This window comes from Caloenas nicobarica, chromosome 2, assembly GCF_036013445.1.
Source record: "Caloenas nicobarica isolate bCalNic1 chromosome 2, bCalNic1.hap1, whole genome shotgun sequence".
Classification (NCBI taxonomy): domain Eukaryota; kingdom Metazoa; phylum Chordata; class Aves; order Columbiformes; family Columbidae; genus Caloenas; species Caloenas nicobarica.
The window spans coordinates 120418943-120445771 of record NC_088246.1 but is presented as its reverse complement, the minus strand read 5'-3'; the positions used below and the strand labels follow the sequence as shown (position 1 = coordinate 120445771).

At 41.3% G+C, this 26829-nt stretch overlaps 1 protein-coding gene across 6 annotated transcripts in view; it reads left to right on the top strand.

Annotated features, from left to right (window-relative positions):
* NOL4 (nucleolar protein 4) overlaps positions 1-26829 on the top strand; it is a 191835-nt gene that overhangs the window by 46586 nt on the left and 118420 nt on the right. For all 6 annotated transcript variants that reach the window (XM_065628610.1, XM_065628609.1, XM_065628607.1 and 3 more), the window contains one exon: positions 3332-3464. In XM_065628610.1, coding sequence (XP_065484682.1) covers positions 3332-3464 — 133 coding nt within the window. The remainder of the gene's footprint in view (positions 1-3331; positions 3465-26829) is intronic.

Here is a 26829-nt window from a genome sequence, read left to right as displayed (position 1 = left end):
TCTTAAGAAGTGCTTCATCAATTGGATGGCACCTACCAAATTACTTGTAATAAACGCATTTTGCTAGAAATGTGTTCGTTTGCCATTTGAGCTGCCAAGTAGTTAGAAGCCCAGCTATGTGCTGGCAAAAAGCAGTTCTGCATGCTGTGTCCTTCTGCCTGACTACGAGATTTTTTTTTTAAATAAAGAAAACCTTCAAAAGCAGCCTTAGCAGCTGGATTAAGTCGAAGACCTTGACCAACTCCTGACTTCTATGGAGTCAGATTTGGTTTCATAATGAGGAAATATGGGCTGTTGGTGGAGATTTATAAATTATTCAACACCTCATGGAATGGGGATTTCATCACTTGTGTAGAATTATTAGGATTCTTGTTTCACTTTTTTTTTTTTTTAATTGTGGAGGATGTGGGGGGAGATCGCCAGCTCTGCATTCCTTACACACAAGTACAGCCTGGTCATCTTTTTCGCCTGTTGAGTCTCCCCTCTGCACACTGCCCCTTTTCAGGAATGTGACAACAGGGTTTTAACAGTGGGAGAGAAGAGGCTTTATGCCTGAAGTAGCCTTAGGAGTTAAAGGATTCTTTAGTTTTTCCACTGCTTCCCTTTGAGAATTACTCCTCTCAGAACAGGGTCAAGCGCTCATGCTGGATCAGGGCCACCTGACACTGTGCTTCTACAGCCTGAATGTTTTGGTGCAGTCTTTCTGGTCTGATGACTGTAATTTTTGTTCAACCAGTTTTTCATCTGGATGAACCAGCGGCAATGACGCGGTGGCAGCAGGAAGCACCATTGCGTAGTATCTCCCCGTCTAGGTCGGTTTTGTCACCCTAACGTTACTGTGTATGAAATATTTGCAGCACTGGATTTAGGAAGAGAAGCATAATTTTTGGTATGTTTTATTAATTATGTGTTTGCCAGAGTGGCCACAATGACATTTCTCAAGATAATCTTTATGTCTTTTCTCAAAGCAGAGTTTTGGTAACTTAATTTACTCTGCGCTGTACATTTGTTGAACTGAGAACAAAACGGTGGTGAAAACAGTACAGAGCAGGAAGATTCCTGGTGCATGCATTTCACAGACTTAAAAAACATGCTTGGATTTGTAGGAAGGCTCTGTTTCCAAGGTTTCATCAATCATATCTGTATTCTTGTGGAGGGGGTGGAATGGAGACAGGAGTAAACTTGAATCCCACAACTAGCTTGCACAGTGACTGAAAGGCTCCTAATTCTCTGATCCTCATTTGATCATTTTTAAGCTGAGGTCATTGATGAAAGGGAAGAACAGGAGAACTAATACTGTGTGGGAATTTCCAGCTGTGCTGCAACCGGTGCAAAGATGCCAGTGGCTTCCACTCCTCTCCCTGTGCCTGGGTGTCCACACACATCCAGAGAAATGGTTACACAGTTGGGCGAGTGAGGTGGAGATATTCGGCAGAGTGCCATAGGCAAACACAGGCATCCCATGTGTGTTGTTTTATACCTATGCAAGCGCTGGATAGCCAGAGCTCCCTTTCTGGGAGCCCATACAGGTTGCCTAACCTCAGAATTGGAAAATGTAAGCTGCTGCTTGTTGGTTGCTGCAGGGATCAATGAGAAATACCACTGTGCCTTAACAAAGGCGCAGCCGTCCAGAAGGTCTGGGGGAGTCCATGTTCTGACCTTGCTCTTTGAGAAAGCAGCGTGTGTTTTCCCAAAACCTCAGAACCAGCTTGACTTATGCCTTGGCCCCGTCTGTCTGGGGCAGGAGGCTGGTGGGCACCACGTCCCACGGTCCTTGCGTGAGGGCAGCATTTGGGTGTTTGTTGCTGCTCTAACTGGGGTTCTCCTGCCTTATCTGGGCAGGGCAAACAGGTGCCCGCTAGAGAAGCCCTCACTCCTCGATTTCATTTTTTACAAAACTTTGATAACAAGATATGTTTCTTTCGTTATTCGTCATTGTCCTGGTGTGATGGTACAGAATAGCATCGCCTTGTGTGTTGTCCCACCTTCACTCCTGACTGACATTTGGCAGCACTTCCTCACGGTTCAACAGGAGCTGTGACTGCAGGGAACTTCCCTTCTGAAAACGAAAGAAATACCCGTACAAGCTGGAAACATCACTGAGACCCAAGAGAGGAACTGATTTAAGGGCCAAGTGCTCAGAAAGAAGAAAGCAGCTGTGTCAGCATCTGTAGAAACCAGTTCACAACAGATACATGTGACTCATATTCTAAAGATTACTATTTTTCCAAGTCATTTCTGGTGAGCAACCCAGAAAAAATAATCAGAATCCTGTCAGTTAAAGTTCTGTTTTTGTTTAAAAAACCCCGATATATTAACTGGAAAAGTATTTTGAAATAATCTTTAGGGGATACAAAGCTATCTGGCCTGTTTTTCTGTATGTTCTTTAAATGGCTTTCCTTCATAACAGGAGTAGTTATCTCAGAAAAGTTGTTTCTAAAAAAATATCACCATAGGTTTTTGTGCTGCCTCAGCAGCTCACAGAGCTAGACTTGTCAATGCTTGATCTTTAATTCATGAGTGCAAGCATGAACTTCAGTGGGACTGAAAAAAGTATAGTTAAACACATATGTGAACATTTGCTGGACCGGGTCCAAAACTGTTTTGCTTTTATAACTGGGGACAAAATATTTGATCAGGACTTTTTCTTTTTGCCTTCTGCTGTCATCCCTAGTAGAGACTCTGTAATTAGACTTGATGGATAATTCATATCAAAGATGTATGAAGTAGAATAAATTCCAAGTGATTATCAAATGATTATGTTGCTTTGGTTTGCCATTGACTGCCATATGATCATGCTCAGAACTTTTATAAGCTTTATCATTTTAATAGATGCTCCTTTAAACACAGTAGCAGTGTAAGGGTGACATCATGTCAAGGAAATTTGGTGATGGTTAGGTCAAGTTTCCATTTGGAAATACTTAACCATGAGTGGTCATCACAGGGTTACCAACCTCACTTGAGGAAGGTAGAGGATTCAGGCAGGGAATGTGGGGAGCTCTCAACCAAATTTAAATAACGAGGACTTAGTATGGGGTCTCTGGTTACTAGCCCTCTTTTGCAAAACACTTTGGGAACAGTTAAGAGTGCAGTAATGGAGTATCCTCATAGCTGAACAAATTGCATTTGTCAGATGATCATACCACATCAGTGCTGTGCTTTCCTTGCTCTTCTTTATGTGCTCTGCTTGTTTGCTTTTATGCACAAAGATTTAGCATGATTACACTCCACGCCAGGTGCGAGTGAAAGGAACAGGGATGAGTGAACTGCACACATAATGTGAATGGCATATGACGTTTTCTGACACGACTCTGCAACTTTCAATTTGCAGGATGAAAGCTCTATAGAAAGTGATGAGTTTGATATGAGTGACTCGACCAGGATGTCAGCTGTGAACTCTGACCTCAGCTCAAATCTGGAAGAGAGAATGCAAAGTCCTCAGAACCTCCAGGGCCAGCAGGATGGTAAGGCTCTCGTTTCATCCAGAAAATGTGGTATTGCCTTGTCTTTTTTCTGTTCTGTGCCTTCATTTAGTACCTGCTGTGTCCTTTTCTTCATAGTGTGTAATTTGAAGTATATGTTCCCTATGTCTCAGCATGAAGACGATGAAGTCGGATTTTTTTTCAGGTTAATTTATTTGTTGCTTAGGCAACAGGTAAGTGCTCAGACCACTATATGTCAAGTATTATTATTATTTTACTATTTTTATATATGTAGTGTGACCATACACAGGCATAAAGGGAAATGAAACACAAACCTTTCTGAGGCAACCCAGAAGGCTGAGAAAATTGTTTTTACTAGATGAAATGAAGGAGAGGGGTGTGACAGAAGCATGGTTGCTTGAGAGCTAGGAATTGGGATGTGATATTCAGGAAAAAAAGGATAGAAAAGACAAATTCTAATAGGAAAATAGAGGTAGAGGAAGAGAAAACAGAAAGAGCAGCATTGTAAACCTGAATGTTAATTATTTCTCTGTCAGGTACAACACAAAGCTAATTTGCTGGTGAAAGAAGTAGAAGAAGATGCATAGAAGATGCATAGATGTGTACTCTTTGATTTCAGCCCTTCTCATAGAATGAGTCAGATGGGCCTGGTTTGGAGTGAACTTTCCCCTTGGCTGTGGAGCTCGCACAAAGTCTGTCCACTATAGACTGTGACAGCGGCTCATGAGAGGCACACAAATGCACAACATCCGAAGTGCAGGTCTATTCTATCACTATTAGAAACAACGTAATGGTATTCTGTATTTGTTACTCTGTAATTTTCAGATCATGTGTGCCAATTCAGAATTGCTTCTTAAATTTCTCCTGAACACTAAATATATAGAATGTGACAGTTAATCTGGATTCTTTCCACTTTCTGCATCATGGTCAGTTGTAGGCTGGTGAGCTATTTGGGTGAGAGAGGATGTGCTACATAGTGGCTGGTAAGATCTGGTGATGGGTAGGACCTTCTGCTGTGTTGCTCTCTGCACAAATGAAGGAGGAGGATGACTACAATGGTTTGGTAGGCCAGATTCTAACCACAGCTGCCTTTTGTCTGAGCATCCTCAAGCTATCACAAAATTTGTTTTGACTTAATTTCTCTCTACATATGTTCACTAAAGTTCTGATACACAAGATGCAGGGAAGGTCAGTTCACTTTCCTGTTGAAGTTTTGACTTTTCAGGGCTAATATATTACAATAATACTTCTCAGAGTTTTCAGGGATACTTTGGAAGGTGCCATTTTTGTATACCTGGCTTTCAGTGCACAACTGTGCTTTAGAGGTTTTTCCTTACCTATGTACTTAATCTGTTTCACATACACAGAGTGTTTCTTATCAGCAATTGTATGCATGCATATGTCTCAAATAAAAATTATGGCTCAGTGTAGTAGCCTGTGAAGAAATACCTGTCATATATGTCTTAATACCTGCCACAGCCAGACTCATGTGCCGCATCTAATCATATTAGAACATAAGTACCAAAGATAACATGCTGGAAAACTGTCACTTGCTATTTAAAATGTATGGGAAAAAATGCACTGTGGTCTTTGAACTACAGGTAGTGTGATCTTACAGAATTGCTTTAAATTTCTCAGCTTTCCTTCCTCCCAGATAGTACTTACCTTCCTAAGTCAATCCTATTTTTTGCTGCATCTTCTGGCTAGAGCATCTACTGATAGATTTGAAATAGCAGCTCTTCCTGCTTTACAGTTTTCCTGTGGTAGCTGTTGTCGGGTAGTGAACCTGAGTGTGGCTACTCATAGCAACACTGCTTTTTCAGATGTGGGATAAGAGGCTGAAGGAGGAACTGAAAGACATTAGAGAAGGGAGAAGAAAGAAGAATGATAAGAGAAAGCAGGAAAAAAGAAGGCTGGAAGAAATTAATGAGCACAGGGATAGGGGAGTGGAAGTGGGAACAGAGAGAAAGGAATACAATAAGGAACTTAAATGAACTTAGTAGTACAATCCCTTTTGCTGTCACAGCCTTCACTGTAAAATTTTACAGATTTAATACTTAATTATCATGCACACACACCAAAATCATCACCAAAACATGAATTCATGTGTCTGAGGTGATTCCTGCCCACTTCCCTCTAGCCACTCTATATGTCCATGGGAGTTTATGTCAGTCACCACATTCAGTCTACAGATAAAGACACTTGGCATTTGGCTCATCTGAAATGTCTTTGCTGTGTTCTGGCAGGTGAAAACTTACTGCTATGTAAGGTTGCCTGTGCACACATGGTTGGGAGTGGTGTCTGTGGTGGAATGGTCTTCTGCTGCACAGGTCTTCTGCTGCCCCAAGGATGCCATCACTGGGAGAATGATTTGATCATTAGGAAAACTGCTGCCTGGGGTGGATTAGTGACCGCTCCAGTGTACCTAAAGGTGATCCATTCTGTCACTTTGCTTACTTGGCTTTCCATGCCAGGTGGCATGAGAATATTTAGGGACATCCATTGTTTTTTTCCATGGATTTCAACTGATTCGGTACTAGGATATAAACAGAGTCCGTGTACCCTCGAGGAATGTAAGAGTGAGCTGGGCCACACCACTGAAGGATAGATGGAGACACCTCTTCCACTTCAGTTTATCAGAGCATAGTGGAATGCTGATGCTATTTGCATCAAAGGAATAAGATGCTTGCTTACTCTCTTCCCTTGGGGCTATGCCTGCATCATATTCAGATGGGAATTTGGCTTTGGGACTCCATTGTAGAGCTCATACTAGGAAGATTTGACTCGAGGTTTCTCATTGTCTTCCAGTCTAGTACTCTATGTTTTCTGTTTCTCATGGTTAGGTTGTTTGAACCTAAATAGAATAAAGGCAAATATGAGACCCACAGTATCAGCTGAAAGCAGTAGACTCTTCACCCAGAAATGTCATGGTAGGTAGAAAAACTGCTGAATAGGAGAACATGGAGAGGGGATGTGGGTGTTTGCTCACAGTAGATGGGTGCTAGTGCTGTACTGGGCTCTACAAATATGCTGAGGCTTCCTAAGACTCCTTGTGTAAAGCATATAAGCTTGAAAAATAATGGGGATTTGAGGAAGAAATGAAAAGTGGGGAGAGCTGGTGAATTGCACCTGCAGTACTGAAGCTGCTACAGTACTATGAAGGACAGTTCCCACTTTACATTATCCTTTGTATGCTTTTAAATAACAGGGCCTTGAGTCACACCTGCCAGTGGTGAATGGCTGAAAATAGCATCCTGAGCACCTGCAGGGCTGCTGCAACGATGGGGGAGGAGTTGGAAAAGAGCTGCTGCTCTTCCCTGGGGAGTTAGGAAAGGAAAGCAGCTCTAATTTGCAATTGGTTCACTCCCCAGCTGGGAATGGGGTAGGGCTATCTGGTTACCAGTGCCTCAGAGCTGCTTTCCCTAGCAGCCAGCTGGATAATAGGGCTGCAAATTGCTGGTGTGTTCCTTTCTTTTTTGCTCCCTCTCCCCTTGCTTGCCCTTGTTTTCTTGCTTCCCTATACATGCTACAGCTCCCTTGTCCTAAGCTGGTTCTTTGGAGCGAGCCCTGCATACCACTTATCTGTGGGCAAAGCTTCCACTCGAGAGCTGTTGCTCATTCTCCAACCTCCTAATAATGCTCTAGGGACTCTGATGTTGCTGTATCAAACCCTTTTGCCCTTGTCTCAGACCACAAGCAGCAGGCAAGGTTTGCAAACTGAGTTGGAAGTAGAAGAGCTTGTCTTTTTTTTTTTTTAATTAGTGCTTCAGCCTGCGCAAAAATGATTTTTGTAGTGAAAACTGACCTTTAGGTAGGTCTGTCAGAGGGGCAACAAGAGCTTCTGCCCTGAGGGAAAATGGGACTCTAGTTGCCATTGCCTGTTAGCTGGAGCCTTGTGCAGAGCAGCAGTGTTTTCTCCCTCGCTGTGGTGGTTCACTAGTTACCAAGACATGAGAGAGGTGTAGGGGGATGCTCTGATTAGAAGAAATTAAGAATATGCAAAACTCTAGAAGTAACAAGAGTAAAGTATAAATTTTATGTTGAATTTTTTTGGGATTTCACTATGTGAGCTATCAAATAAAAATCAGGGATGAGACTATTTGACTAATTCAGTGCAAGATGCAGAACTCATTTATTTTCAGTATTTCTCGTTGTACTGAGGTACACCAAAACATACCAGTGCTTTGTATGGGTTTGGTGGAGAGACTGTGTTCTCTTCAATCTAGTTTTTAGAAAATGATAGTTGCATGTTTTACATATTTATATAGAGCTCCCTCTCACAGGCACTGTATGGAGACTGTGTTTATAGCAGCTAGCTATGACAAAGTATGTCACAGTTCAACCTTTGACAGGAGTTGTACTGTCATCTTAACCGTGGAGATTAATAACAAGCTTTTCCTGGTTGTATTTTTTTCAATTTATAGAAAATTGAGCAATAGTACTGTAAGACAACGGAGGATTATTCATTCAGGTAGTTCGTGGTCATTTGGATGGTGCCAGTTCTCTTTCTCCAGCATGTTCAAGTTGCCAGGCTTTCCACAGTATAGACATAGGAGATGTGGCTGGTCGCGTTAACTATTCCCTTCACTGATTTTGTGTTTGTGGTAGATACAAGTATTGGAGTCAGTCATCTAAGTACCTGTTTTCTGCATCAAAATTCTAATCTTTACTTTACAGCTTCACCTGAAAAAAGTAACGTTAGCTGATTAAGTTGTCAAAACTGTGCGTCTGTGCAGGGGTGCAGAGTTTGGTGTACTCGTGCTTGCTGTTGGTTTGTTTTCTATGAACTGAGTCCAAGCCAAGTGTTTAATCCATTTTCCCAATCTCAACTGGCTGTACTGTCGTACTTCTTTCTGCCTTTGTCTTTATTCCACTAAAACCTGGACTCCCTGCCTTAAAACATTGACTTTTCTTTCTCCACAAAGTTGTGTAAGATGTATGAGTTGGAACACCAGCTGCAGACCAAAGTGAGGACAGGTTGGTAGAGAAGCATATTGGAGTAAACAGTCTCTGCTGTGGCCTGTGTTTTGGCCCTGCTCTTCATATTGAGTGAAGCGAGTGGTAACAAAGGCAACATGAGAGCAGACGATTCCCAGCACTAAAACCACAGCAACCTTTTTGCTGCTAATTAAGAATTTTCGGTGGAAACGTTATTTTACATTAATTTACAAAATTAATTTACGTTGATGGGTGTTGTGCCTTTAATTTCTGTTCATGCACTGAAAGGTTTTATAGATACGTTTGTTTTCTATGAGGTCTAAGTCCACTTGACCTCAGTAAAGGCCCACTGAAGATTAGCTGAAATGTTGCAGAGTTTGGGTGTCTTTTACTTAAAAGCTTGACTTCTTTAGGCTTCAAAACAAAGCAGTGACATTTCTTTGGTATACTGGAGTTAAATTACCACATGGAGTCGCAAAGCTTTAATAACAATATTAAAAGTAAAATAAAAAGCAGCCTGCCAGTTTTCCTACATGCAACCTCATATACTTTTAGAAAGCCTTTTCATTTTAGGGATTTTCTGTGGCTTGACTAGTTTTATTTGTAGTTTGTAGATCCATGCTAACACAGCTGTAATGCTGTAAAAGTTGCTTATTAGGCTTATACATTATGCAAGACATTGGACATGCAAAGTTAATAAGAATTTTACTCTAAAGCGAAAGGTATTTTTTGCTTAATAGTGAGGGTTTGGGCTGATTAAGAATGAAGGAGTAAAACTGTTAGCTTATAGAGAGTATAGAAAAACAATTTATACTTTATTTTTTTTTTTGTGAAATGGCAGATCATTTAAAATGACATTTGAAATAAGGCCAAGAGAGCTGACTGAATTTTGTCATGTATTCAGACCTTCCAGTCTTGCTCGAGACAGTGAAACCTGCAACATTTTGGGCAATAATCTCACTTCTTGTGACTAGGGATGGAACAGTGAACAAGAATCTTCTGAAAGAGATCTCAGATACCTGCTTGCCTCATGGCAGTGGAAAAGACAGGACTGTTGTAACATCCAGGCAATGCTGTAATAGCAATACAGCACCTTATGCATAGTCTTTTGTGATCTTGCTCTAATTCGGCTGTTGATTTGCCACCCTTTGCAAGCACCAGCTTCATTACTGAATAAAGCAAAAGGCAGCACAGTCACATATACATGTTTCTGAGTAAGTCTATGGGCTGCGCTGAAGCCCGTCTTACCCATGCCAAAATCGCAAAGGTTTCTTTAGACAGAGGGTTAGTTATAATGTATTGTTCTGTCTGAGAAAATTAGTATCATCTTCACCTTAGCACAGTTTAAGTGGACCTGACAACCTGGCATATAGTACTAGTATTATTTTGCTTCAGTGGAGCTACACCTGGGGTAATTTGGCCCATCAGATTTGCTTTGATGTAATATTATTTGCATAAACCAATACACTTAAGAAAGAGGAAGAAGATGGTGAAACAATAGCAAAGAGACAGAGAGCTGTGGAAATCTAGTTTCAGTGGCATTTTAATGGCTTCTTTAGAGGTGGTAGTGCAAAAGGCACTATGAGTGACATTGTAAAGACACCTGAGCAGCGTCATGATGTCGGTGTTATGATGTTAGTGATAATGCATTGTGCTGAGCCTGGGCAAAAGCTTGAAATGTTGGTGCAGCTGTGTTAGAAACTTTCAGTCCATAGACCTGGGTGGAATTTTCAGCAAATCTAGTATTTTAATGTACTGGCTGCTGACGAGGCAGCGGGTATGCACATTTTCGTCAAAATATTGAGCTGATATATAAGGCAGTTCTGTTGTAGCATAGGTGAAAATCTTCCTTTGACTCTCTATACAACTCAAATTCATTAAGAATTAAGCGTCACTGTCTCTCTGTGGAGAGCACTCCTTCCTTCCTCCAGATTAGTGGAAGGCACTTCTAGAACTTCACTAACTCTGTGGACCTGCCTAATCAGACAATGGTCTCAAACCAGGAGTTGGACATAGGCATCCCTCTCACTGAAGTGTAGCAAATGGATTACTTTTACACCTGACTTTTAAAATATGTAGCGTTACTGTATTTTCATTTGCAAGCATCTTGTGAGTTGGCTGTGCTGAATGTCTCCCCCCTGCTCCATTTTACTTGTGTGTGTCTTCTCTCTTAACAACTTGTGTTATTTTTTTTTTGACTTGTCTTTATTTTTTATCTTATACTTTAATTTGCTTTAGAGACTAAAATATTATTAGACATGAATTATGCATTGAGGTCTCTGCTAGAGTCTGACTGGTCTGTTGCAACCAGAGAACAATCCCATTTCCCGCGTTGCCCTTCCAGCTGCACGACTGTCACTTTCTATTACTCTTGCCTTGAACAATCGAGTGTGGCTTGTAATGACAATAATTGCCTCAAAATTGTTTGTCATGTTTGCCTTGTTAGCAACAAACTACTGACTGTTGGTTACAATCAAGTTCTCAGCTATTACTCGTTAATTGCATCAGGGAATACTTGCGGCCAATAATAGCTGAGAAATTAGAATTCTCTTTTCACAAGTAATGCTAAAATGCTTGCAGACCATTCACTCTATTCACAACCATTCTTTTTTACATCAGCAATCTAGTGGTAAGTGAAGCCTACCCCAGTGTAAAATGCTAGCCGCAGACCTCTACCCATTTGCACCTTCAAAACAGGTCTGTGGGTTGCATCGGCGTTGTCCAGGTCCTCTGTCAACAGATATTTCACTTTAACAGTAATACTAACCAGCCAAGCTATCTATTCCTTACATAGGTAGTGAAGCGAGCCAAGTTACTTTTGATTTCAGTATGCAAGCCCTTGTAACTAAACTCAGTGGGATTTCTGAAAACATTAGTTTGGTTTTGGTTGATTTTCTTTGCTCTTTTCCATTATCTTAGCATCTCTCAGGCTTTTGCCTCCCATTTCTCTGTGACATCAAAATTAAGAAAGGGGCATTCTGGTATAGGGATTTAGTTTTGCTTCCCAGTACAGGCACTTTACTCAGTTTATTCTTTCATATGTACCAGTTGATTTTAGCAGGGCTATGTGCACAGATTGCTTGATTTAATTTGGTCTACTTCCTTACGGTATAGATGGATTTTTTTTTCATAACTACTGTTAAAATGCATGCTAGACATTGACTACTTTTTTTTTTGCTTGTTTCTTATTACATTTAACATAGAATAATATAATAGAGCATTTTTCTTTCAGTAAAAGGAATGTAAAATAATGTGCTTTAAAGAAAATTAAAATTAGCCATTAATTCTTCACTGTGTGATATTGTAATTAAGGAAGCAATTAATTTTTTTTTTTTTCTGAGCAGGAAATTCCCTGGAGACATTGGATTGTCTTGTGAAAGATATTTTTTTAATGGAAATTTCTTTAAAGTGTTTCTTGTTTGATAAAGTATTTGTAATGCTGAATGTCTAAAATTGGTTGTAAGTTTTTAACCAAATGCAAATACCTTGATTACAAAAAGAGAGTAGTACTTTTTCAGCACTATAGAGTGTTCTAATATTTAACACATAGGGCATGGTTATATCTATTTTCCTGAGATCTGTGAAGCAGTGTTTTTAAATAGCCGTTTTAAAGTTGCCAAGTAGTAACAATATTTGTTATTCAGAAGCAGAGGGACATGCAATCTCTGGCACGTCTTAATAACAGGATGGAAGAAATGATATAATGATTCTAGAAGGTTCAGGTTATGCTGGACTCCAGTGGTGTCCTCTATGTATTCATGAATGCTTGTAGCTTCATTATTGTGAGGAAGGTAGAAGTGATGGTTTCCAGGTTGACTGGAGACAGAAGGGTATAAGAACAATTACATTTAGCATGGACACATGGCGTTTTTTACAAGTTTATTTAGTACTGGGTGACTGGTTAACAGCTTGGGAGACGTGTGAGGCTCAAGCAGTCCCTCCACTGCTGCCTGCCAGGTGGACACTGACCAGTCCCGGTCACTGAAGGCAGACAGGCAGACAGACAGGCAGACTTTAGTAGCTACTCAAACCCACTCTGGGAAAAGGTGTGCAGGAGGACACCCTATTTAGTTGCCTTTGTGGGCTGGACTGTGTATGATGCTGAGAAACCAATGCAGAGCCTCAGTTGTAGGCTTTGGCATTACCATTAGAATAAATTCAGATACAAGCTAACATAAAGGAAGAATCCAAATTTTATATAATATACAATTTTCAGACTTAGGTGAACAGAAATGAAGATAAATCGATGCCTCGGGACAGCTCCAAGAAGCTTTTCTCCATTTCCATCAGAAAACAACTCATTAGTATGCTGGTCTTGCAGCTGGAATGTGGTTTTCCAGCAGAAATATTGCCCTGAGATCAGTCTCTACTACAGAAGTTCCTGGTTGTGGGCACAGTTGCATCTTTGTATCTTAAGTCCTTCCTCAGTACCTTAGTTTAATTCAGAGTTTTTACAAAGCTGCTTCCTTGTGAAACCAATCAAGGAGTCAGCTTAATGCATTTCCGAAAGAACTAGTGACTGCTGTGGCACTAAACCATGTCCCTAAGAACCTCATCTACATGTGTTTTAAACACCTCCAGGGATGGTGACTCCACCACTTCCCTGGGCAGCCCATTCCAATGCCTGACAACCCTTTCTGTGAAAAAAATTTTCCTAATATCCAATCTGAACCTTCTCTGGCACAACTTGAGGCCATTTCCTCTCGTCCTATCGCTTGCTACTTGGGAGAAGAGACCAACCCCCTCCATGCTACAACCTCCTTTCAGGTAGTTGTAGAGAGGGATCAGGTCTCCCCTCAGCCTCCTTTTCTCCAGGCTGAACAGCCCCAGCTCCCTCAGCCGCTCCTCATCAGACTTGTGCTCCAGGCCCCGCACCAGCTTTGTTGCCCTTCTCTGAACTCTCTCCAGCTCCTCAATGTCTTTCCTGTAGTGAGGGGCCCAAAACTGAACACAGGATTCGAGGTGGGGCCTCACCAGCATGAAGTACAGGGGGACAATCACTGCCCTAGTCGTTCTTGCCACACTATTCCTGATACGAGCCAGGATGCTGTTGGCCTTTTTGGCCACCCGGACGCACTGCTGGCTCATGTTCAGCCAGCTGTCAATCAGCACCCCCAGACCCTTTTCCCCCAGGCAGCTTTCCAGCCAGTCTTCCCCGAGCCTGGGGTTGTTGTGACCCAAGTGCAGGACCTGGCACTTGGTCTCGTTGAAACTCATACAATTGGCCTCAGCCCAATGACCCAGCTGGTCCAGATTCCTCTGCAGAGCCTTCCTACCCTCCAGCAGATCAACGCTCCCACCCAACTTCATGTCATCTGCAAATTTACTAAGGGTGCACGCAATCTCTTAATCCGTATCATTGATAAAGAGATTAAACAGAACTGGCCCCAGTACTGATCCCTGGGGAACACAACTTGTGACTGGCCACCAACTGGTTTTGACTCTGTTCACCACAACTCTCTGGACCTGGCCATCCAGCCAGTTCTTTACCCAGTGAAGAGTGTGCCTGTTCAAGCCATAAGCTGCCAGTTGCTCCAGGAGAATGCTGTGGGAAACTGTGTCAAAGGCTTTACTGAAGTCTAACTTTTAGCAGTCCTGATGTCCTGTGTGCTTTACTGGGTAGAGTTGTTCCCTAAGCTGAAGATAGAGTGATCCTTGTTAATAACCATCCTGGATCCCTGCTATAAATAGCTAAAACTTGTCTAAAACAAATAAGTACTGCTGACTTTAAGGTGGAGTTCAAACCTCTGTGTTAGCTTTTCATACTCCGAAACTTCGATTTCACATGAGCATAGACATTGGCAAGCAGTTCTAGATGAGACCATAGACCAGAATAAAGCATGTGGTTTAGTAGCAGCTTTTAAATAAGGCAACAGTAATAGGTACTGTGGAGCAATAATTGATTAGAAAATTTGATTTTGTACTTTGAGAAACACTGTCGTAAAACCATGACATCAGCAGACTGGTCTAAATTCTTAGGAGTGATAATTGCTATTACTGGTTTGATGGGGAAAGAAATTAGGAGATACAGACAGGGAATAGCTTTTGTTGTTGTTGTTTTGTTTTGTTTTTTCCTCTGCAATAACAAAATAGAGAGATGACATTTCAGTTACACAAAGTTCCTCTTCCAGCAAGAACCAAAGTACGAAGTGCACTAAAATTTGAATGACTTAACTGGCAAAGACATGCAGTGATTTTGTTACGTCATACCGCTTAAGTGTCTGTTGGATGGTTATTCTTACTAAAATAAATTATAAGAATTTCTGCAGACTCCAGTGGAGACAAAGTTTCATCCTACATGTTTTCATAATAGTTTCTGGGCAGTTGAACAGGTCTTGAAGTAGTTAATGTGGGAGCTGAAATTGCTACTGGTTCTTTAATTAAACCATCAGTGCAGTTTATGCAGAGATGATAAGCTTTAATTCAGTGAGTTAGCCAAGCTCTATCTGTGTTCCTCTATTTTCCTTCTTTCCACTACATTTCTGCAATTCTGTACTAGTTACGTGTGCTATCTAGGAACTGTGCGTCTTAGATTCCTGTAGCAGACTATTATCCCTGGTTATTCCTGTACATCTGTAGTCACAGACTTGCAGTTGTACATATTGTTAAATCTTCTGCAAATATGCTCTATTTTAATTAAAAGTGTGGATATTATGAAGTCTGTTAGCAAGGACAAATATTTTTCTATTCTCTGAATCAGCTACTCAGCAGCGTGCTTCCATTCACTCCCTCGGAAAAAAGCACCAAAAATGATTGCTTGCTCAAGGAGATGGGAAAATGGTGGCGACGACATTAAAAGGCATGTGGGATGGATTGACTTCAAAGAGTAAGATGACAGCCTGGCCAAGTTTTCCACAGTAATTTAAGAAAGAGAGTTCCATGGTGATTCTTGAACTTAATTCTCTCTGTTGACATTGCAAAGTATAGATTTCAATGGAAGTTTACTTAAATGTAGCTTTGCAAAGGAGAGGGTGGACATGATAAAAGTATTATTTTTCTGAGAAAGAATTCTTCACCACCTAGGAAACAGCATATACTCCTGTCCTTGTAGCCTTTTACAGACAGCTCTGACACCACCATGGCCATGCAGAAGTATGGATTTTTTTTGGAAGAGTTTCTACTGTATGGAGAATTTACTTGGGTGGGTGGTGGTAGCCTACTAATTTTTTTGTTTTTTGGACTGCCTTGCAGTGTACCACCTGGTTTTGAGTAGTCCACTTGGTAGTCTGTGGGGCAATTCTGTTCAAACTATGGTGTTTTTTTTTTTGTTAGAATGGCTTTGATGCCTTCTAGGGCATATGCTGCTTTTTGTAGGTGCTTGGTATGAGCCTCCGTGAGTAGGAGAGGATGCCGCAATATGGCTACAGGGAGGAGAACAACAGGGGTGTCCCAAATCAGACATGAGGCCCACCAAACTAGCATATTATAATAGAACAATAGCCCATCACTTCTTAGCTGAAGCAGGTTGTAGGACTGTGTGTTACCTGTGATCTGGCTGACACCTGGGCATGAACAGACTGCCTGGTAAGACCCCAGACCTGACCGATCATCACGTACACACATGTGATGGAGAGAGCAGATGTTTGCAGTATCAGTATCTGGGGTTTTTAGTTTGTATAGAGATAGAAGAGAAATAACTATTTGGTTTTTAAAGTGTTCCTGCCTTGCAGAACGATTTTCTCTCAATAATGAGTTTCTTTAAAGATATTCCTGTTTTGTGGGTCGGGAAGAAATCTAGTCTCCCAAGCTTTCTGACTGCCTCATGGGAATACTGCAATTAGCTACACTTTGAACCTGAATGAGAAAATGAGGAGAGAATCACTCTCCTGACTCCTCCATTATTCCTGCTCCAAGTGAAAACTGTCCTCCTTCAGCATCCTTCGAGGCAGGAAGATTATTTGAAACTTATTTGGCTTTGTTACGTGAGTATGTGGTGGATGCCTTACCATTTGTTCCTCCCTGGCTGTACACACAGATGTGAACAGAAATCAGTTCTGAGGAAAAAAACAGAGAGCAGAGGGTTAGGAAGGCTGCTTGGGGAGTAGCAGAGATTGAGCTTGCCAGCTTGACAAGGTTATTTTTCCAGCAGCAGTTATTAAAAATAAGGTTAGCATTGAGTTGTATGTTGGCCCTGTTTTATATTTCGTTACACAATATGGAACAAGCACAAAGCTAATTCAAGTGTACACAGAAGTATCTATTACTATGAATAGATTTGCTATTTGCAGGTTTTATAACAATATTTATAAATCTATATTTCTCTTATCACATATATATCTCTTTCTATAGTCATCTGTTTCTAAGTAAAATGGACACTGAAAAGAGGTAGAGCTTTATGGCATGGGAATCTGTTATAAAGCAGATGATACAGTTTCCTGTGCTCTAATTAGAACCATCTTAGAGAGTTCAGAAATACCACGAGCCTGAATTTGTACAGAGGCAATTCTGTGAAGGGTAAATCCAACCAAAGCAGGATACATTCCAATACCTCTTGAAGCTCCAGGGCAAAAAAAGTTTGCATCTCTTGCTTTCTTGTTGTTTTGGTCTGAGTGGAAAAGGTTTTGTTTGAATGTGTTTCAAACAAATCACAAGGTGTGTTCCATCAGAGCCACCTTGTGTTTTCCTGTTCAACAGAAGCAACAGCAAGGAGCTGTGGTTGTCAATGTCTGTAGCTTCTATTTGAGGGGCAGCAGTAGCTACAACAGCTTAGCAGCATGTTCTTCTTCCAGGGAAGCAACAGCAAAAAAAATTTGGATGGCTGTCTCTTGTAGAACTAGATTCCATATATATATACATCTATGAAATCATAGTGAAGCTCTTTCCATCCTTCAAAGTATTTTCTTGATACAGGACAGAACCAATTTTAGGGGCTTCCTCTCAGAGCCATTTCCAGTGGTGCTTTGCAGGGCAGGTCAAAGATTGAGTGCAGAACATAAGACTGGTGTGGACCTGACCATTGCTATTGATGAGTAAATGGTCTCCTTCTTTAGGTGGTTTCATTCTTAAGTACAACGATTGGCCATATCCAAAGAGTTACAGTCAGTGGCTCAGTGTCCAAGTGGAAACCAGTAAAAAGTGGTGCCCCTCAAGAGTCCATACTGGGACCAATACTATTTAATATCTTTATCAGCAGTATAGTGGGACTGAGTGGACCCTCAGTAGGTTTGCAGATGACATCAAGCTGAGTGGTGCAATTGATTCAGTAGAGGGAAAGGGTGCCATCCAGGCTTGAGAAGTGGGCCTGTAGAAGCCTCATGAATTTCAACAAGATCACTTGCAAGGTCCTGCTCCTGGGTCAGGACAATTTCCAACATCAATACAGACTGGAGGATGAATGAATTGAGAATGGAAAAGGACTTGGGGATACCGGTGAATGAAAAATTGGACATGAGCTGGCAATGTGTGATGGCAGCCCAGAAAGCCAATCGTATTCTTGTTGTATAAAAGGAAGCATGGCCGGCAGGTCAAGGGAGGTGATTCTCCCCCTCTACTCCACTCTTGTGACAACCCACGTGGAGTACTGCACCCAGCTCTAGAGGCCCCAGTACAAGAAAGACACAGACCTCTTTAGAGTGGGTCCGAAGGAGGCCACAAAAATAGTTGGAGGGCTGAGAACACCTCTGCTATGAGGACAGGCTGAGAGAGTTGGGGTTGTTCAGCCTGGGGAAGAGAAGACTTTGGGGAGATCGTAATGCAGCCTTTCAGTATATAAAAGGGATTTACAGGGAAGATGGAGAGAGACTTTTTACCAAGGCCTATAGTGACCGAACAAGGGTCAAGGGTTTTAAACTGAAAGAGGGTGGGTTTTAGATTGGACATAAGAAATTGTTTACAATGAGGGTGGTGAGGCACTGGAACAGGCTGCCCAGAGAAGCTGTGGATGCCCCATCCCTGGGAGTGTTCCAGGCCAGGCTGGATGGGGCTTTGAGCAACTTGGTCTAGTGGAAGGTGTCCCTGCCCACGGCAGGAGGGTTGGAACTAGATGATCTTTAAAGATCCCTTCCAACCCAAACCACCCTATGATTCTGTGATTGCAATAATCAATATGAAAACTCATACACTCCAGCTTATAAGGCTTTTTTTTTTTTAAAAAAAAGGGTCATTACAGGTGGAAGATTATTTTTACTGCCATGGCTGTTTGGGCAGCCAATAATGTAGCACCTTGAAAGGTCTCAAAATTGAAGAATGGGGTGAATAATTTAAAGCTGGATGTTCTTGTTATTGGAAGATGATCAGGAGGTACTTCCTTCCTCCTACAATCTTTCATTTGTCCACCTTCATTGTTAAAATACTTTTTTTTTTCTGTTGTCACCTAAACATCAAGATGACTGAAGAAAGGTGGACTGTGGAGTGACAAGCTTTGTGCATGGGTGTCAAGGTGATAAGGAACAGTTTTTTCCACAGATTCATGTAGTTACTGGAAAGGAACACTGAGGCTTTCTTGTCTCTAAGATGTGGTTTTTGTCAGGAGAGAAACAGTTTTTGTAATAATCCTTCGTTGTCAATCTAAAGAAGTCTGAAATATTGCTCCTCAATACTTCATATTTGGTTATTTGCCAGCTGGATCTATGTCATATCAGAGGACAGTGGTAGTAAAGAAAGTGGTGCTGGTGGTTGAGAGGCATGTACTTCAATGAGAACAGACTGGAGTAGCGTAAATAAAACGGTAAGCTATCTTCATGCTGCTTTGTGGCTTGGATTCTGAGTATGAGAAGAGAAAGTCAGTTTTAACAGCAAAGAAAAACAGTTTTCCAAGGAGTTATCTGGCAGACAGGCAGAGAGGGAGGAGTGAGGGGCCTGGCAGAGGCATAAGTGGTAGTTAGACCTCTGACTCCTGCAGAGAGGCAGCAGGAGAGAGGGCACTTTTTTGCCATTTCTGCCTTTGAAAGTGCTGCTCTTGGTGAAGGTTTGCAAGTTCTCTTCTAGTCACTCCACAAAGAAGCTGTTTAAAAGAGTATTACTTGCCAGTGTGTGAAAGGAAAATGTCAGTGCAGGCAAATTTAGATGTCTTGCATCATATTCTCAATGGGCCTACACTGGTTTATAGCAAATGAGGTTCTGACCTTGTTTAAAAACAGCTATTATTTTCTGTCTGCAGTATTGATTTATGTGATAGTTGATAGTTGTCAGTGCATCCCTGTAAGTATGAAAAATATGATCTTAACTTCATTAATTATTAGGCACAATTTATAAGTCCAAAGAAAACCTTCTGATGTCCACCCTCTCTCCATTCTCATCTTCAAATGGTGAAGTAAGCACATAGATGTTTGTGGTAAACACCTGCCTTATTTTAATACAGCAAACCTGTTTTAGAATACCAGCGAGTCAGTAACACAGCATAAACGGTGTATTGAATTATGTTGTCTACGTTCCAGAAGAGATGCTGTCACCTCCTCCACCCACCCTCTGCGTGTGGAGTATCTTTTCAAAGCAATCTGAGGGTGTTTGCCTGTGCATTTAAATGGAAGGCCTGATTCAGTAGTTTTATTGTTCTAAGTAGTAACACTAAAGGAAGCATTTTCAATTGGGAGCATTTGGGGGAATATTACCATCTTTGTTAAATGTACCCATCCATACAACAGGAATGACAGCCATTTCCAATGACTCAGAGCGTCGTTAATCCAGAATGTTTAGAATTATTAGCGGGGATAGTAAAGCTCAGAAAGGTGACTCTCCCGTCTCCCTACTTAAATCAGAAGTCCAGTGGAGCTGAGGAAATGAGGTGGGGAAGGGTCTTTGGCAGAAGAAGAAGGTCTGTTGCCTTGAGTCACAGCAATATATATCATTTAGAAGCTGGAGGTATCAGAAATTGCCAGCAATATGAATGAATGCCAGAATACAGCTTGCAGACTGTGAAATAAAGAAAACAAAATATTCCAAAAGATATGGTTTAATAAATTGAGTTACCAATTTGGTGATGCTAGATTTTATTGATGGCTGTAAATAATATGTCCAGGAACTCTGGTGAATGGGTAAAGAAGACAGAGGACATCACTGTTATATTCCTCCTATGAGCGTGAACAGTGGTGATGGAGTTTTTTAGCAACTACAAGCTCTAGTGGGAGGGAGCTGTAGAGTTAGTGGAAAAAATTCCACCTTAAGTTAAATCTGCACTACTCTTTAATAAAACGTGATCAGCTTTTGGAAGGAAAGGATTTTTTTGGCTCTGAACACTGAAAATTATTTGGGGTTTTTTTTGTTTGTTTTCTTTTCCTGGATGTTCACACTGATTCAGCACTGACTGTGTATGTATCTTCTTTTCTTTCAACAAATCCACTCCTTTGATATTAAAGAGGAGCAGCTTTTACGCTAAGCCAGAAATCTGGAAGGTATTTTAAGATCCACCTACATCTTGTGAAATAGTCTTTACTATGCTAAATTAGTTTCCCTAAACATGCCAGATATGAGAAAGAGTAGGGCGTATGGATTGGCCAAAGGTATCTGAAGTAAGAGCCTTTTCTTTCTGCATGCTACATCTCAGCTCAGCCTGAAGTGTGACGGGCACTTCTAGTGACGCATTCGTGCAGGAAAGGAGAGGACAGCTGTGAAGATAGACCACAAGCTTTCTCTCCCATAAGAGCTCTGCCGACTGCATGACATGATTACATAAAAAGCCACAGGGAAGCCGTGACATGTTAAAGTGTTCAAGTTAGGGCTGAAGCCTTGCTTCTGGATTTTGGATCATGACATATTTCTCCTTACACCTATATAGATCCCGTGCAGGCAAGCTTTGGCAACAACACAAAATGCCAGTGAGTTCCTTTGTTCTTTGCTTTAAACATGGTCATAAATGAACCCTTTAAAGTCTTTGTTTAAAAAAAATAAATGTCTGTGATGTTTAAGTTTGAACCCAGGTTTCAGGTCTTTATGTTGGAGTCTCATGGATCACACATCCACATCTTTAGCCCAAACGAGTTTTATATAATTGAAAAGTACTGATGAATGTTGCAACACACTGAGGATTTTGGTAGCAGAATTGGTAGTTTCATCGGTTACTCTGATTCCAGATTTTCAGTCTACTGCAGGGTCTGCCTTGGGCTGGAGTTCCCTCAGGACCAGCTAAGCCCAGAAAATGCCTTAAACACACAGCTTTTTGATCCTTCTTGTTCCATTTCAGGACAAAATCAAACACATATGGAAGTGGGTTCAAACTTCATTTCCATTCAGTTTGCCACTCCATATTGGCTTCAGACTAAGGTAGAAGCACTCATGTGCTTACTTGCAATGAGAACTCAGTTAAATGAAGTTGTTCCCTATTGTGTGGCTTCCCACTGCTCTGTTTCCAAAGAGATGGTACCCAGGAGGATATAGCAAGAGCCAAAGGTTGGCCAGAAGGTCTGGTTCTTCCCAGCTTCAGGCTCTGAGGAAGCTTCAGAGGAAAAGGGTAAGGAACAGGAATTTTAGCTGTTTGGATGAACGTTTGTCTTGGCAGGACGTGTCAAGAATCATCTGAGCTGTAAGCTCATTTCATTTACACACAGTATATTTCCTGGGTTTGGACAAAGAAGAAAAATACCGTTTTAATAGTAATTAAACAATAAGAAACAGTGCACTTTCATGGTATGTTTAGATCCAGAGAAGTGTTAAATACTGGGAACTAACACACTTTTTAGTTTCCAATTTGTAGCTGTTTGCTCAGCAGTGCAAAGAATCCTCATAAATAAATCAACCAAATCACTCGGGGCTCTTTTTATATTTTAAAAAAATACATATCACTTTTCTTTGTATGGCTCAACCAACCTTGCAGTGGCAGGTTATCTCTGCTGGCACATGGCAGAAAGTTTCTGCAGAGTAATATTGCTTCCAGCGTTATCCAGGTTGCTCAGCCGAACTTATCATTAACAAGTTTGGCAACACCCTTAGGCAAAGAGATGATTTGATAATGAACAGTCATCATCCTATCTGAATAGACAGCTATTGGACATAGACTGCCAAGAGATCATCTGCTGAGCTCTTTGAAAGTACGAATGCCTAGCTGCAAAAGTTTTAAACTCTTTCTTTTTGAATTTGAACTGCTCAGCCTATGATAATCAGTCAAGAATATCTTCAATGAGTGGGTACTGGCAGTTTTTCCTAGAGGGAGAGATTTCTGCTCCAGCACACACATTTTACATCACTGTACTTCCCTGTGTGCGCTCAGATTTCTTTGGACTCATTTCCACAGTGTTTCTTTCATTCAAATGATCTGTCATTGATGATGTAGGCCTTCAATTCTTTTTTCAAGTCTTGTGGCACAGTAAAGGTTCAACCTTTTGAGTGTGTTGTGTTTTCTGTCCTTATGTACACAAATATGTGCAAGGTTATGTACAGAAGATACTTTCTAGATACGATTTATGTTCTAAACCTACATAGGTGGTGCAGAATTACATTTTATGACCATTTTAGGTTGTGAAAGTCACCTTGGTGCAAAGGTCCATCAGAAGGCAGTAGATTTCATGCATAGGGGCACATGATTGTCCTTTAAATAAGAATTGACTTTTCTGATTATATGTATGATAAATCATTTTTTTACCAGCATATGAAGGAGGTCACACAAAAAATCTGTTGAACAATTTTGATTTAGAAGAGATTTAGTAGCTTCATGAAGATGCAACACTATGTGAGGAAGACAAAATGATAGCTACTCTGAATTTAAAATATATCTGAAAGAAATAGTATGTGCAAACTAACTAAAATGGAGCCTCTTAAATGGGCAAATGAGAGGCCCTTGGGCAATGAGAATTTAATTTTCATACTGCTTTCTTACTAATCCTGTATGACTCTAAGTGTATCTCCTCAGGAGAGAAAACCTTCCAATTTCTCTTGGATTCCCTGAGAGAAAATGATAGTTAATATCATCTGAAAAAGCCATTAAGTGTTTGTTAGGCCTAAATATCGCCAAAGCCTTTTAGCTAGTCACATAGCAAGAGTAAGATGGCCAATATTCAGATGTGCTCATATAGATTGTCCTCTTATTCTCTTTGCCTTTCTGCATTTTGTTGAAAGTCCAACCCTTTCAGTCTGAGAAGTGTGAGAAAGATGAAAATTTTAAGTGTGTACACAGGCCCCTGTACCACGTTACAGATAATGGAGGGAGAAGTCATGTCACAACAAAAACTCTAAATAAGCAAACTAAATGAACAAAGGCTTAAACTTTTTAGGGTTGAGTGTCCCATATCAGGCATCCAATCTACATCTAATGTAGCCAATCCAGACTAATGTAACCTGATTTTTCAAAGGTCATCAAGATTTGGCCTTTACTGGTTCCTTTACTAAATCTTTGCGGGGAATCCTATTTGTTCTATACTGGCTGTTAGGCACTGAAATGCAACAGTTTAGCCAAAATGAATCATTAAATGAATCATTAAAATGGAGATTTTCCCAAATACTGACAGTGGCTGACTCTAGGTATGGCTAGCACCATGTGACAGTGTTCTCTTGTCCCACAGCTCCCTGTCCAGACTGGGGACTGTCCCCAACCCTCTGCAGACCAGTTCTGACTTGCAGATCTGAGGTGTGTCCCGACAATGAGGAGGGCGAGGAGGGACGGTGCCCGGGCAGGGTGAGGACATGTCCCCCGGCTGGGGAGCGAGGAAGGGCTTCCCTCTCCCTTTTAAAACTCAACCTGTAAATAGCTCCCCCAGGGTGTTTGGCAAATATTTTTGAGTTAATCTCTGGAAATTTTAAAACATCCACTGCTGACTCAGATTTGGGTTTTGATGACGAGATTTGTAAAGGTATTTAGCTGTGTAGTTTTATTAAAAACAAGGAGAACTGGGCCTCTAAATACTTGCTGGATAACAGTTGTGAAATAAGGCCTTTATTATGGTATTTGTATTCTAATAACATTTTGCTGCACTTTTGCTCCTGTGTGGTTTTTTTCCCCTGTTTTGCTTTCTGAAGAGAATTTTTTTTTTAATCTAGTAATCAATTACTGTGATAGCCACTAGAGGTCTACTGATATCAAAATTCTGCCAACATCATTTATTTCTGCAAGTATTAAAAATGTTTCATCCAAAAGAAAGTGCTTCTTATTAAACATTAATCGTTTGCTTTGTGAGGTGTATAATTTTAGTTATCTGAATTTTTAACCTCTCAGTGTTGTTTTTAATTAAGTAGTATTTAACTGAAGTAGGGAAGAGTTACAATGTAAAATTCACAACTGGAAAGAAAAGTGACTAAAATATTGCCAACTGTCTTCACCAAGTAAGTATATTATAATGTAATTCACTGGATAGAATATATTTCTTTGTGGTTCACCTTGCAGCAAACAATGTTTTAATGAAATTGTTCTACAATTAATGGCTTCTTATGATATTATTGAATCCCATCTGCCTTTGAGGATTATTTTTATTTCTCAAAAAAGAAAACAATTTTCAAACCCTCTTTTAAGTGACCTTTTTAAATTTCTAACAACAAGTGGGAATTAGATTACTGTATTTCCTGTAGGCCTAGTTATTCATCACAAGAACAGGAATATATTCATTGGGACAAAAGGGGGGACATGATACATTAATGACTTTTTTTCCAGAGACTTCTCTGCAGTCAGGTGACAAATATTGCTTCTTGCTCAGAACAAACACAAAACAAACTAACCAACCAAAATGCGCAAGTCACAGTTGCCTTGTGATTCATGAGCTCCTTACCTAGAGTTTGTAGAGAATCAGGCTGGGGCATGAGAAAATCCATTTGAGACCTGACTGATGGTTAAACGTGGCTTTGTCGGTTCCTGCTCAGCAAAATGTTTTTGCATACTCTTTGTTGTGGCCTCGCAAGTCATGAAACAGTAGCCTGTTGGTCTCATAAGAAGTGTCAGACTCCTCAGATTTCGGCTGACAGTGCTTCTTATTTGGTGTCTGACAAGCGGGGATACTTTTTTTTCTTTTTTTGAAAGAAGGTGGGCAAGTGCTGGATTTTGCACCTGGGACATGGCAGCCCTGGCTGTAATACAGACTGAGGAACGAGATGCTGGAGAACAGCTCTGCAGAAAGGGATCTGGGGGTTCTGGTCGACAACAAGTTGAACAAGAGCCAACAGTGTGCCCTGGCAGCCAAGAGGGCAACCGTGTCCTGGGTGCATCCAGCACAGCATGGCCAGCCGGGCAGGGAGGTGATGGTCCCGCTCTGCTCTGCACTGGTGCGGCCTCACCTGGAGCACTGCGTGCAGGTCTGGGCACCACAGCATAAAAATGATATAAAGCTACTGGAGAGTGTCCAGAAGAGGGCTACGAAGCTGGTGAAGGGTTTGGAGGGGAAGCCGTATGAGGAGTGGCTAAAGTCACTTGGTTTGTTCATCCTGGAGAAGAGGAGACTAAGAGGAGACCTCATCCCGGCTGCAGCTTCCTCACAACGGGAGGAGGAGGGGCAGGCGCTGAGCTCTTCTCTTTAGCGACCAGTGACAGAACCCGAGGGAATGGCAGGAAGATGTGCCAGGGGAGGTTTAGGTTGGACATTAGGAAAAGGTTCTTCCCCCAGAGGGTGGTGGACACTGGAACAGGCTCCCCAGGGAGGTGTCACGGCCCCAAGCCTGACAGTGTTCAAGAAGAGACTGGACAAGGCCCTCAGACACATGGTGTGAGCTGTGGGGTTGTCCTGTGCAGGGACAGGAGTTGGACTTGATGATCCTTGTGGGTCCAACTCTGGACATTCTATAATTCTAGTATCACTGAAATCAGCTGCTGTGCTGAGGATGCAAGTTCAGCACACTTGCAAAACTTCCCCGATGTCTACTTAGCTGAACTGGGTGCTTTGTGGAACTGGGATGAATCTCAGTGGAAATATTGTGTATTTTGTCTTGTAATGAAATATTGTCTGTTTACTGACTGTATTGTAACTGCTGTGCTCCCCCTGTTCTTAGCCTAGCACTAACTGTTAACGTGTGCCTCATTTTCTTCCCTCACTGAAGGATGAGGTCTGTGATAGTTTGGTGACTTCAATTAGTTGTGTGTGTGAAGTTAGATGCTGATGGCTGGCTGCTAAAGAAAAGGAAAATCTATGAAGTCTGTCTTTTTTTCAGACTGTTTATTGTAATAGAAAAGATTCTGATGGCCACATTTGCCAACCTTAATATTTATGAAGGTGTCCAGACAAGCCTCTTTCTGGTCGGAGTGCTTGGTATGAGTATACCTCTTTAATAAGAGGGGAAATCATTAGTGTGATAGCAGAACAACTCAGGGTAAATCATTAGACAAAGGGATTTAGTAAACACATGTCTAAATGGCCACTGTGTACACAAGTCATGCCCAAGATAGTTCTCACTTCTTGCCTCTTGCAGAAATATTTTGGTTTTCTCCTCCTTCACTTTGAAGAGGAAATGCCATGTGAAGAGAGTGGTGCTTTCCTTAAGAAAGACCCATGAAATTAGTTCTTTTAAGAATATCCTTGCTTTCTTCATTGAACAGTTTGAGAATTGCTCAGGTCCTTTGTGCGAAAGGCAAAGAGCAGATTCAGTCATGACAGTGCTGGGAGGT